Genomic DNA, 13,936 nt, shown 5'->3' on the forward strand with positions numbered 1-13,936 from the left:
TATGGATATTTGCAGTGGTGTAAAGTACTTAAGTAAAAATACTTTAATGTACTACTTTAGTCGTTTTTGAGGGTATCTGTACTTTGCTATTTATATTTTGGACAACATTTACTCCACTACATTCCTAAAGAAAATAATGTACTTTTTACTCCATACATTTTCCCTGACACCCAAAGTACTTGTTACATTCTGAATGCTTAGCAGGACAGGAAACTGGTCCCTACTGGTCCCTACTGCATCTGATCTGGCAGACTCACTAAACACAAATGCTTCATTAGTAAATTATTACTAAGTGTAGGAGTGTGACACTAGCTCTCTGTAAATTAGTATTACATTGTTTTAAATCATGCTGACTGGTTTGCTTAATATAAGACATTTGAAATAATTGATACTTTTACTTTTGATACTTAAGTATATTTTAGAAAAAACATTTACTTTTGATACTTACGTATATATAGACTTTTACTCAAGTAGTATTTTACTAGGTGACTTTCACTTTTAATTTAGTAATTTTCTAGTAACGTAACTTTACTTTTACTCAAGTATGAAAATGGGGTACTTTTTCCTTCCACCACTGGATTTTTGTTATGGGTTTACAATTATGCATGAACATGGGTGGGAATGGGAGAACGTAGCAAACAACGCTCCCTAATCCACCAATGGAATGACAGTATAGTCACAAGAGAGGAGAGATTTATCCAATAAGAAGGCCGTTTGTTACGAAGCAACCGCATCTCTTCCGTATTCAAACAACATCAGTGAAAACATGGACGTGGAGAGTAGTATTTGTCAGGGAAACGAGGATTCTGGTCCCAGTGAGTCCGGCATTAAGATCCCGGACAGGATGCTTAAACGAGAACAGGATAGGCTTGAGGACGTGGAGAGAAAGAAAGAAGCGAAAAATAGCCAGTCTGTCACGGAGGAGAAGAGTGGGTTCTTCACCGCGACGTTCAGTAGTGAAAGGGCAACAATCGAGGAGTTACTGGAGGGCTGCTCGGGGGCTACTGACCGCGCCCTGGCCACTCAAACCTTGGAGAAAGTGACGACTAAAACACAGTTCCTCCAGAAGTTTCTAAACGATAGCATGGTGTTTTTACCGCAGTACGAGCTGAGACAGGCCCAGGCGGCGCTCCAGAAACTACAGAACTCTCTGGCTGAGAAGAGAGACGAGATTCTCCCCAAGAAGAAGTTCGCCTTTAGGTCGCGCGCAGCAAATACACCCAAAGTAGACCCACCAGCTCCACCTGTAACGCCTAAGGATTCTGGCCGAACTAAAGTGGACGGAGCCATAAGCCCCCCAGAGCAGTGTGGCTTCTCCCACTTTGAGGCCCAGGTAACAGTCCCTAACATAACAAGATTCAATCATTTCTTCTGAGAATGTTTCTAGTCAATTGTGGTTTAGATTCTGCTCTTTGCAGGTATGTATCTTAAATGTCTGACCACTGTTTATTTTTGGTAGGTGCTGACCAAGTCCGGGGCGGAGATTAAACAACAGGATGTTCTACTGACCCACCTGACCAACTGCAAGGTCAGACTTCTGGGCTCCCCCAGCACCATCCACATCAAACATGTCCAGAACTGTGAAATCTTCTCTGGGCCAGTGTCCAGCTCTGTGTTTGTGGACCACTGCACCGGCAGCACCCTCTCCTTCCCATGCCAGCAACTACGGACTCACCACACCACCGACACACAGGTCTATCTGCATGTCACCAGCCGCGCCATCATAGAGGACTGCCAAGGGGTGCGCTTTGCCCCCTTTGCCTGGTCCTACCCGGGTCTGGACCAGGACTTCAAGGTGTCTGGTCTGGACCGGGAGAGGAACAACTGGAACCAGGTGGATGATTTTAACTGGCTGGCCTTAGGTACCCAATCTCCTAACTGGTCTGTCATTCCAGAAACTGAGAGAAGAACAGAGTGGGACTCCTAGAGACATTAGTATACAAAGAGCCTGTCAATCAAACAAATGAAGCTCTTATTTTCATTCAGCCCTGATGTGACACAGCCTTACTTGACTTTGCTTTTCATGCTAATGAGTTCCATAGTACAGTTGTTCCATAGATGTCCTGACAGGATTACCCATTAAATATTGGGTAATATTCAGTAGCGTGCTGCCTGAAATCTTTTTCTTCACTGGGAGGAAAAAGTTGCTGCATTTGTTTTCTCATGACTATACGATGAGCAATAAACAGAATGTCAACCACGTACTGTAACACAGCTTTTAATCAGGAAGAACAATCTTAGTCCTTAAATGCCATCTTATGTTTACAAACAGCACTTGTTCTGTCATTCTCCCATCTATAAAGCACTAAATACCTATGTTCTTCTGACTAAGTGGTCTGGAGTAAATACTAGATGTGAATAAAGGGTTTGGCTGACATCAACCAATCTGTCTTTCGTACGCTTGTCTTTAATTGTGCATGAAATAATTGACTGAAACAGTTAGGGGTGGTGTTATGCAGACCTCTAGGAAGAGGGAACGCAACACCCTGCTACAACTCCACTCCCTGTGGAGTGAAAGAGGAATGGGACTGTAGATGTAAGGATGACAAAAGGCAGACAATTTGCCGTTTACTGGGAATTTATTCCTTTACACAAATTTGCGGAAAAGGTTGAACGGAACCAAAGAAAGTAGATGTCAAAGCCCCCTCTACCTTACCTGCCTACCCACTACTTAACACCACCTGGTGTTTGAACCAAAATACAGGGAGTTGTCTGCCCAGGTCTTACCTAGTGTGTATAGACAGTAAATACTACAGTTTGTATGCCCGCAGGCCTCTTGCCTAAGTACTCCCTAGGTGCCTTCCCCTTCCCCCTGGGAACAACTGAAACAATACACATGTAAGTAAACAATTTCAGTAATCAAACACACTGCGTCCTATGGGGACACACGTACCTTAGAAGCAGTGGCTATAAAGTACTTAACAAAGAAATATATCAATCCGCTCTCTTAACAACCAACACGGAACACACTAATCATCTCTCTTCTGAGCAACAAAACACTGGCTTATATAGCTGGAGAAGGAGTCTGTAATGGGATACAGCTGTATCCTCTGACGTGAGGGCGGGGTCGGCGCCAATTAGCAATGTGGCCGACCAATCAGCTGCTTGGGGGAATTTCAGGAATCCATCCTGAAACACACACATACAAACAAACAAAACCCACAACACAGAAACTGGGGAACGTAACAGGTGGTTTCCCGTACACAGATTAAGCCCAGTCCTCAAATTCCTAGGAATCTCAATTGAAAATGCTGTTTAGTCCAGGACTTGTCTTAATCTGTGCATGCCCCTAATGGTTTCTTCCCCTTTCCACATCCTGTCCCCACTCTTCCCATGAGATAGCTAACTCATTCGAGGTCAATATCATTCTGCGGTAGTGACAGTACGAATCTCCGCCCTCGGGTACACTAACACCAGTATGCTCTTCTGGTTTCTCTGATCTCTGGCTCTGTCACAAGTTCTGCCAACTACTGAAGCTGTCATCAGGTCTGCTGGCCTGTTGTGCGTCCCAGTGTAGCTCACATGTACACTAGTGTATCATGTCGTTAATTGAATGCACTGACAACCACACATCTCCCTGCTCTCATATACTGTACACATCACAATCCTAACTTTGCTGTGCAGTGAAGAAGCTCCCATTAGAAGTTAGTTATTGGTCTACCAAACTGCCATCAGCATACACTGATAGTTCAGTTAGTGTAGACACAAACACCTATAGCTAAATCTGCCTGCTTCTTTACTACAGGCGAGAGACTGGCAGGTTGTTGATATTGACTGCTGAGTGTAGGTGGAGCTAAGTGGGTCATGGAGAGTCTTACATGGTTTTTGGATGGTTTACTGAAACATCTTAGGTGACTACACTGTAAACTTTCTTCCTCGCCTGAACCCAGGGACCCCTTCCAAAAGTGCAGCATGGCGTTGTTCCACATCTCCACTCTCCGTCAACCGTTAACTGTCCTTATTAATGGCCCCCGGTGCATTCGATCAGGGTGACAATGACCATGTGAGCATTCAAACCAATTATGTCTCCTGGCAACAGCTTACAGCCAGGCTCATCTTCTGGAGAGGGATTTTTGTAAATGGGTTCAGGCTGCTTACAGGGGATTATCATGACGCACCTCCCCTCCGCCTGGAATCTGGAGGATCTTCCTCAATCCTCTTCCAACCAGCGAAAGGAACATCACGATTAGCCTCACCTGTTGATTTTCCCAACGTTTTTGGAGGGAAAGTTTAGAACTAAGGCAAGGGGACAAGTGTGACCCTGTGTTCTGTCATCCGTCTGGGTGAGTTTTCTTTGTAGGGTCTGGCCACTATGGGAGAGGAGAGGGTCCTGAAGGAATAACCGCACTCCTCTTTCTTTACCTCTGCTCCTTCTCTTTGGGATGGATTACAGATCATTGCCTGAGCTGACAGTCCTGCACTGCTGGATGAGCTGCAGGAGAGACTGAGAGACGAAGAGAACGGCTGAAGCCACCTTACAGGGAATCAACGGTTCAAAACGCTTAACGAGAACAGCTGAAACTCTACTGGCTGGGGCATCCAGAAGAAGGACCCGACCGTAGAGCTATATCTCATCTCAGTAGTGTATTTTCCTTGTGTATAGGTAAGAAATATCCCTAGGTTGCCACCATGGCACTAATGGTGGTCAAGTTTGACCTAAAGAAGCGGGTGAAGCTAGCCCAGTTCCTATGGCTGATGTACTGGTTCTCAGTGATGGCAGGCGTGCTCGTCTTCAGCATGGGGCTGTTCTTTAAGATCGAGCTGCGTAAGCGCTCGGAGATGATGGATAACAACGAGAGCCACTTCGTTCCTAACTTACTAATTGCCGTGGGGCTGCTGGCCTGTGGGATCAACGCCTTGGGAGGCAAGATCTGCTACGACTCCTTGGACCCTATCAAGTTCTCCAGGTGGAAGCCTATGCTCAAACCCTTCCTAGTCTCCTGTGTGGCTTTCAATTGTCTCCTGGTGCTGACGGCTCTGCTCTGCTTCCTGATGAGGATCCCTCTCCAGTTCACGCTTGCCGAGGGCCTGAAGAACGCACTGAGGTTCTACAAGGACACAGACACGCCGGGACGCTGCTACATGAAGAGGACTTTGGACCAGATGCAGATTGAGTTCCGTTGCTGCGGCAACAACAACTTCAGGGACTGGTTCGAGATCCAGTGGGTCAGCAACCGCTACCTGGACTTCAGCGCCAAGGAAGTTAAAGAGTGAGTCATGATATTAGCAACAGCTCTAGGATCAGTTCTAAAGCTATCCCAACCATATCCCTAACTATTAGGTGGTTATAATGTAGTGATGTAAGTTTTTTTGTAAAGTAAGAGGCCTATATATTAGGCCCACACCAACAAATGGCATGAATGGAGATTGTAGGGTTAGGTTATGGTGAGTTCACTGTTCTTAATGGGTGTTCAGTATAAATGGATTGCAGGTGCAAGGAGGGGGGCCCTAAGCAATATAAAAGGGTCACTTTCGATTATAAGGTAAAGGAGGGATTACAGGGTCAGTGGATTTGAGGTTTTAGTGTTAGAGGTGGTGATGGGGCTGTGCGTACGTGTGGGTTGGTTTTCGATTTACGGGAGGTGAGGGGGATTCAGTCATTAGTGTGGAGTAATAACGAAAGTGGTGGTGGGGAGGGAGGTGAGCTTTCTGTGAGAGTTGAAGGGGAATGATGCAAGGGTTCGTTTTACAGTGTACGGGTGTACGGGTGTAAGGTGTGCTTGGGTGCAGGTGTTTCAAGTGTTGGTTTTCAGTGTAAGTGATATCAAGTGTGTGGTTGTATAAAGGGACAGTTTTCATTGTATGTGTTCTCACGTGTGCATTCACCGTGTGTGCGAATATGTGTGTGAGCCTGTGAGTTCTTAGTGGCCAATCTTCTTGGACCCCATTTCCTCCCCCTTCAGGCTTATGTGCTAACGAATCAGCATGCGGCCTGGTGATGGTCTGGGAATAGACCTGTCTAGAGAGAGAGACCGAGTTAGCCAACAAGGCCTTGCGTAGAGACAGTGATTGGCCAACCATTCATTTACGACAATTATTGACCAATAAGGGCTTGACAGTGATTAACCAATAGGACCTCAAGGAGATATTAGCCGCATGCTCTTTTGATTCAGGGTTGATGATGACGACGATGGGCTATGGGCTGTTAAAGGACCCCATCTTAGTCCTGCTTAAATTGCTTATCTTTCATTAAACAACAAATTATCTAAAACAGGGCCTGCAAACCCTCTTCCTGGAGATCTATGCAAATGTTGTCTCTAGCCCTACTGTAATACACCTGATTCGGCAAATCAAGGTCCTGTTAAGTGTTTCCCACCCCTGGTCTGTGTCAGCGTTAACCTACAGTGTCAGTACTCCCAACAGAGTGTAATTCCATGTCCATATTGTTGGGAATGACTGGGAATGATCTGTATCCCTGTCACATTTTTTATTTCACCTTTATTTGACTCCGACAAGTCAGTTAAGAACAAATTCTTATTTACAATGAGGGTCTAGGAACTCTGCCTTGTTCAGGGGTAAAACAACATATTTTTTTTTACCTTGTCAGCTCAGGGATTCGATCTAGCAACCTTTCAGTTACCGGCCCAACACTCTAACCACTAGGCTACCTGCTAGGCTGTCATACCACTCTTTCCACAATGCTAATTTGGAACTGCCCTACACCTGTCAATCACAATTGAAACTCCACCCCCAGACCACCCAAAGGCCAAATGCACACTTCCTCCTACAGAATCAGAGATGACTGCTGTCACAGTCAGTCCATTCATTCTCACTTTGTTAGGATAATCCTCATCTACTCAGACGATCTACAAACTGCTTGATTGATTACCCGTCAACTACAACTCTGTTGACAAGCCACAACGATGTTTACTACTACTGTATATCCAGCCATCTATTAGCTAGTATGCAGACTAATTCCATTTAGGCAATTCATCCTCATTGAAAGTAATGGATCAATCATCAATTTATAAATACAATTCCAATACATCCTCTGAAATGCCCTCTCAGTGTAGGGGATGAAAGTAACTCTGGGAGAGATAATTTGTATGTGGTGTGCAGCATGATTTTTCATATCCTTTTGCTGTAATTTCTGAGTATTTGGCAGATATACTATATGTGCATCTTTCCAAGAAAGATGTGTCCTCCAAGAGTTGCTGAATGTTTTTCTCATCTTCAGTGTGCATGTCTGTCTATGTTGGAAAGCGAGGTATAGTGGAAGTATTATTGTTCCTTCCCAACGTGAGCAGAGTTCTTGGCTCATGCACCTTCGTTGGAAAGCAAGTGACAGTATTAGTTTTCCTTTGCACTGTTTCTTCCCAAAGCCAGTGTGAAGAGACCGTGTTCACAGTAGGGAGGAGCTAATGGGGTTAATCCCATTCAAACAGCATGTGAGAGACTGATAGACCTTCATGATCCTCTCTTTACCAGGTACACTGTGAACTGATTTCAGCTGTGTCAGGAACAATGCAAGCATTGTAAACCCTCTATCATGGATACTGAATGAAAAATCAGTGTTAGGTTGTGTCAAGGTATGAGTGACTTTGTTGCAGATGTTCTTTCAGCCTAATCCTACCTTTCTAAATGCTGGTAGTTCACTAGCACTTCCTCACACTTACAGTACATGATGATGGATGGATTGGGTAGCACTTTCATATATTACCCTGAGTCTAACCTCTGCCCATTGCCCTCTGACCCCCGTTTCACTCCGCTAACCCCATAAGGACCTCGAACCTAACACACAATGCACGGACCCTAACCCACAATACCCTAACCCCTGTCCTTTGCCCTTTCACCCCCCAGTCGTATCGGCAGCAACGTGGATGGGAAGTACCTGATGGATGCTGTTCCATTCAGCTGCTGTAACCCCGGCTCCCCTCGGCCCTGCATCCAGTACCAGGTGACCAACAACACGGCCCACTACTCCTACGACCACCACACCGAGGACCTGAACATCTGGAAACGGGGCTGCCGCGACGCACTGATATCCTACTACGGAGGCATGATGAACACCATAGGAGCCCTGGTGCTACTGGTTGCTATTCTGGAGGTAAGGAAAATGCTCCCTCTTACTCGCTTTTCAAAGGCGTGGGGTGATTATTTTGTGATGGCGTTCATCACTGACCGATGACAAAGTTGCCCCAGATGCCTGGCTAGATCCAGAGTTCCTTGCATGGTGTCCTCCTTTACTCTCAATGTACATTTACACACCTCCTCCACCCCTCCTGCCATTGTCATGTTTCCAGGTCATGTGTGGGCTGCTGCTACACCTGCTGCTCTCTTCTGTAGAGGCTGCATCACCTGCTAGGCTTACAGCGGTACACAAACACACACACCTGCCAGGTTTACAACAGTACGCACAGACACACACACACCTGCCAGGTTTACAACGGTACACACAGACACATGCGTAGAGGCAGCTTCACCTGTAAGGCTTACAACAGTAGTACACAGGGCTGGTAACTAGACTGCTGTACTGGTAATCCTGTGGGTCCGTGTGGATGCAGGCTTTCACAACAACCAAAGCAGACTAATTAAGTCCATATTGAAGAAGATTATTGGTTAGTTAGTTGAATCAGGTGTGTTACTGATTTTGGCTGGCGCAAAAGTCTGCAACCCCCACTGGCCTACGAAGACAAAAAAGCAAAATGGCTGCCCTTGAACATGCGCTGTTTGTCTCTTTGTCTCTTTGTCTTCTTTTCAGAATAAATTATCTGAAGAAGTATGAGAGAAGTGTTACTATACATTTTTAGCTGTTTTGGTATTTGTAAAACATATATTACTAAGGACAGCAAATCTCTGTTCTAGAAATCTTACAGTACTTAACGTGTACTAAAAACCTGGACTCAATCTGCTGAAGCTTATCAGGGACAAAAACAACCATGGCTGTCTCCTACCTGGAATAGCCATGATTACGCAACTGTCTCCATGGTATTACCTTACCCATAGCCTTGTGAGAGGTGGAGTGATGTCTTCATTTGGGGGAGGGACCAATTATGGAAATCAGACTCCTGATCAAATACTGGGGGTTATAAAATGACCAATCAGAAACACAGATAGTGTAGAGGTAAAAAAATATATATATATATATTTGCTTGTGTATGCTATGCTACTACATTAGCAAACTTATGATTGCTTTTGTTTGTTGTTGCTATCTCTGTTAGTGTGATTCTCTGTTTTTAACTCCTTGCTTCAGACTGGTTTGATGTGTTTATGTGGAACATATTCAGTTGTTAAATGGGGATTGGTGTGATCCATTACCGACAGCTGTTAGTGCAGGCTGATGTGTCTATCACTCTCTGGGTCTACCCCTGTAGGTTGGTTAATGCGAGGTTAGATTTAGTTATGGTGGGTTTTCACTTTCAGTACATGAGCATGTTCTTGAAGCTAGCTCTTACTTCAGGCCAGGTGTAGCTCTTCACACACACTAGCCGTAGTCTTAGTCCAGGCTAGCTGTAAGTAATATGTCTCTCTTTATCTTCTGTAGGTTATTGTGATGATCGGCCTCCAGTACGTGAACACCTCCCAGTGCAACCTGGCCAACCCAGAAGACCCAGAGAGTGAAAGCGAAGGCTGGATCCTGGAGAAGACGGTGAAGGAGACGTTTACTGACATCATGGACAAGATGAAAGCCATGAGCAAGGGTAACGCAGTGGAGGAGGGCGGAGTGGATGGTGTTGCCACGGTGAGCTGATCACGATATGCCCACACAAACTGAGACCACTCCCACCAAAGGGAAGAGAGGAAGATTGACCACCTCCTTTGCATTTATGACACAACATACAGACATACACAAATATGCGCACAACACACACGTTTCTGGCCATCTGAAGGGAAAACTAAAATGGACAGATCCTGAGTACATGCCAGCACACACACGGATATTTTGAATGCATGAATGTATGTGTAAGTTATATTATAACCAATTGATAAATTGACTTTACAATATGCCCCCCCCCCCCCACACACACACACACACTCACAATACACTTTTTCTAAACCTCATGATTTTTCAACGCACACACTCCCTCCAACCCCAGCTTTGTTAATCTTCCAAGCAGTTCCCATTTGATGGGATACTCTCTGTGTGTTTTCTAACATTCTGTATAATTCTGCTCTATTTCATGTTCATATTTTACAACTTTATTTGTACCCCTTTTTTTACAAAATGAGAGGAAAAACATCAAAACACTATCCACTGTCATGAAAATGCATAATGTCAGATATTTGCATTGTATTGAGAATAATATATATATATTAACAGGTTAAGAGTAAGGTCAGGAGAGCAGGTATGTTGCGTTTTAAGGATGGTGTGGGGCTGGTGGTTGCTACGCGACCCTCCAGCCCAGAAAGGAGGTTAAAGTGGAAAGGTTAATTCATCGCCCAAGGAGCAGAGAGTTTTATCTTAACATATTTGGACCCACCTGTAGAGCACTTTTTATATTAGCAAATTCCAAAGAAATGGACTGAAACACCTCAGACATCACCTCTTTAAAGTCCTTCCTCTCCTACCATTACCTTGAGGGATGGAGGGGGGCTGGAAACTCCTGGGGTAGGGGAGGTGGAAACATTTCAACTTAACCTGATGGTGTTGAAGTTTGGGGTGCGCTGCTGGAGGATTGGAGGGGCTATAGGAGACGAGGCACGGGGGAAAGTGGTAGAGGTGAACCAGGGGTGACCCCAAAAACTTGAGGAGGACATTTGAGATTGGCAGCTAAACCCCTGATCTCCAACCCCTGAACTCTGACCCCAGCCCCTGCTCTGTGACATCACTCAGCAGGTCCAATCAGCATTTCTCTTATTGGACCGTCGAGAGTTACTGTATATATCACACTCACTAAGTTCCTGTACATACCTCACTCATAGGCCAACGCCCGTGCTACTGTTATCTTTGTAAATAGTCTAGTATTGATACATAACTTTTTTTAAACAATGTAATTAATATAAATTATTTTATTTACTTTAAAGAAAATGTGTTTTGCCATGGGAAATCAATCTGGTTTTCTTTCTGTATGTTGTGTAGAAAGATGATAAAATCATTGTGTACATTTGAATAAAGGATGTTAGCCCTGTGTTGTGTTGTGTTGTTTCTACTTAAGACTGATCAGAAATCAAACAGCAATGCCTTCTGGGAACTCAGCGGGGCACCTGATTTAGCCAATTGGATCAGGGTAATTATCAGATTATAGCGATCACATGGACACAGGACAACCCTGCACATGGAGGTTGAAGGACGAAGGTGTGTACGTGTGTGTGTGTGTTCTGTGACTGTGTGTTCTGTGACTGTGTGTTCTGTGGTTTTAGATTTGATCTATTACTTTCTATGTGTTTATATTAGTTAGGCAAACAACGGATCCACCATAAACTACATTACAAATTCCAATGTCATGATTTAAGCCTCTTTATAAGACTTGATCTGACTTATTGAATTGTCTAATTTTCAAATTGTCTGTCTATGACATTATGTGATTGTCTGTGTCCAGCTGTAAAGAGTAAGTCTCATAGTTTATAGATTTAACTCGACAACACCAGAGCCCAGTCATTCATCTAAGCATTCAATGACGAACAGAGATACAACAACGTTATTCACCTATGGGCGATCATCACATATTTTGTCAAGTAAGTTGCCAACCAGCGCCATGGGGCCAAATTCTGTTTACTTTGCTGTATATTTATAAATCGGCGTATACCAGTGCCTTCAGAAAGTATTCACATCCCATGTCTTTTTCCAAATTGTATTGTGTTTCAAAGTGAGAACCTTGATTTGTACCACCAATCAAGGTTCTGATTCCATGTTAAGTTAGAGGGTAGACCTGTAGAGGGCTATATAGAGGGCAGGACAACAGTAGTTGTTATTTTGGTATTGTGCTGGACCAGGTATAATGGGGTAGTTAGCTAGTGAGTGGGGTCCTGAGGGGCAGTTAGTGGGTGTGTTCGGTAGTTAACTAGTGAGTGGGGTCCTGAGGGGCAGTTAGTGGGTGTGTGGGGTAGCTAGCTAGTGAGTGGGGTCCTGAGGGGCAGTTAGTGGGCGTGTGGGGTAGTTAGCGGGGTCCTGAGGGGCAGTTAGTGGGTGTGTGGGGTAGTTGCAGGCACCGGTAAAGAGGCCAACAGTAGGTGGTGTTGTGGTTAATCAGCAGCTCTGAGCAGATAAGAGGCCTAAAGAAGCCTTAGGTTAACATTATTAGACATCAGCCTGGAGAACAGCTGACCAGCCCTGGACATACATCACTAAGGGAGGGAGGGTGATGGAGGAGGTGTGGAGGGAGATGGAGATGGGGTGAGGCTGGAGAGTGTGAGGTAGAGAGAGCGAGGTTCTCACTATGTTCAGAGCCAGAGCACACTGTTTACACCACTGCGCCACGGCAGTTCACAATTGTCTAGCAAGCAGGGAGTGTACTTGATGATGCTAAATGGAAACAGCACTTTTTTGAATCCGTTAGCTTTATGCTTTCCCAAAAACCATAGCCCCAACCTTAACCACTCTGAATTAACACCTCAACTTAACCCTTTGAGTTGTTTCTGTTTTAAGCCTGTACCCACACGTAATTCATGGATTAAAAAATACATGTTCATCCAATTAAGTCAAATTCCGAAGTAAAACTTTGAGATCAAGTTGCAGGCTATAAAGGTGTTTCAGGGTTAGGGTGGGTAAAGCGTCTTAGGGTGGGTAAAGTGGGTTAGGGTGGGAAAGAGGGTTAATGCTAGGTGGATCAGGTGGGTTTATGGTTAGTGAAAGGGTAGGTGAAAGGAGTGTAGTAGGCAGGGGTAAAAGTAAGCCAAAACTGTCCGGTACTGGCAAAATAAATATTGGGGGTACACCATACCAGTAAAACATGAGCCTTTTCACTATAATTAAAACAGATTCCAATAAAACTGTAGGCTGCTACACTATTTATCATTACCGCATGTCAGTCGCATGAAAAATTAGCGAATAGACTTGAAAACTTGTTGAATAGTCTCCAAAATGCTACGTGCATTGACATTTTTGCCAATGCATACTGAGATGAGTGTCCGAGAACAAGATGAACGCAGGCAGTGTATTGTTTACAATTCAGTTTACAAGACTTGACTAGGCCTAATGAATTTATCAACAGGCACGGTATGGATGCCGGAATTATTTTAGAGTGGAGTAGCCTAACATACTGAACAAAAATATAAACGCAACATGCAACAATTTCAACGATTTTACTGAGTTACAGTTCAAAGAAGGAAATCAGTCAATTTAAATAAATTCATTAGGCCCTAATCTATGGATTTCACACGACTGGGCAAATGCTCAGCCATGGGTGGTCCTGGGAAGGCATAGGACCACCAACTTGGGAGCCAGGTCCATCCACTGGGGAGCCAGGCTCAGTAAATTAGAATGAGTTTTTCCACACAAAAGGGCTTTATTACAGACAAAAAATATCCCGCAAGTGAAGACAGATGTGGAGGTCCAGGGCTGGCATGGTTACACATGGTCTCCGGTTGTGAGGCCGGTTGGATGTACTGCCAAATTCTGTAAAACGATGTTGGAGGCGGTTTATGGTAGAGAAATGAACATTCAATTCTCTGGCATCAGCTCTGTTGGACATTTCTGTAGTCAGCATGCCAATTGCATGCTTCCTCAAAACTTGAGACATCTGTGGCATTGTGTTGTGTGACAAAAGTGCACATTTTAGAGTGGCCTTTTATTGTCCCCAACATAAGGTGCACCTGTGTAATGATCATGCTGTTTAAAGCTTCTTATGGCTGCAGGGGCAGTATTGAGTAGCTTGGATGGAAGGTGCTCAGAGGTGCCCAGAGTAAACTGCCTGCTCCTCAGTCTCAGTTGCTAATATATGCATATTAGTATTAGTATTGGATAGAAAACACTCTGAAGTTTCTAAAACTGTTTGACTGATGTCTATGAGTATAACATAACTCATATGGCAGGCAAAAACCTGAGAAGAAATCCAAA

General features: G+C 44.4%; 2 protein-coding genes across 2 annotated transcripts; both read left to right on the plus strand.

The window, feature by feature from the left end:
- Window positions 1–719: 719 nt before the first annotated feature.
- Window positions 720–2,385, plus strand: LOC110498938 (tubulin-specific chaperone C). The gene is made up of 2 exons (XM_021575673.2): window positions 720–1,333; window positions 1,460–2,385. Exons 1-2 carry the CDS (start codon window positions 767–769, stop codon window positions 1,925–1,927), a joined length of 1,035 nt encoding a protein of 344 aa, XP_021431348.2. The 5' UTR covers window positions 720–766; the 3' UTR covers window positions 1,928–2,385.
- A 788-nt stretch (window positions 2,386–3,173) lies between these two features.
- On the plus strand, window positions 3,174–11,069 carry LOC110498939 (peripherin-2-like). Its single transcript, XM_021575674.2, has 3 exons — window positions 3,174–5,210; window positions 7,801–8,047; window positions 9,485–11,069. Exons 1-3 carry the CDS (start codon window positions 4,630–4,632, stop codon window positions 9,689–9,691), a joined length of 1,035 nt encoding a protein of 344 aa, XP_021431349.2. The 5' UTR covers window positions 3,174–4,629; the 3' UTR covers window positions 9,692–11,069.
- Window positions 11,070–13,936: the final 2,867 nt, after the last annotated feature.

This window comes from Oncorhynchus mykiss, chromosome 20 (assembly GCF_013265735.2).
Source record: "Oncorhynchus mykiss isolate Arlee chromosome 20, USDA_OmykA_1.1, whole genome shotgun sequence".
Taxonomy (NCBI): Eukaryota; Metazoa; Chordata; class Actinopteri; order Salmoniformes; family Salmonidae; genus Oncorhynchus; species Oncorhynchus mykiss.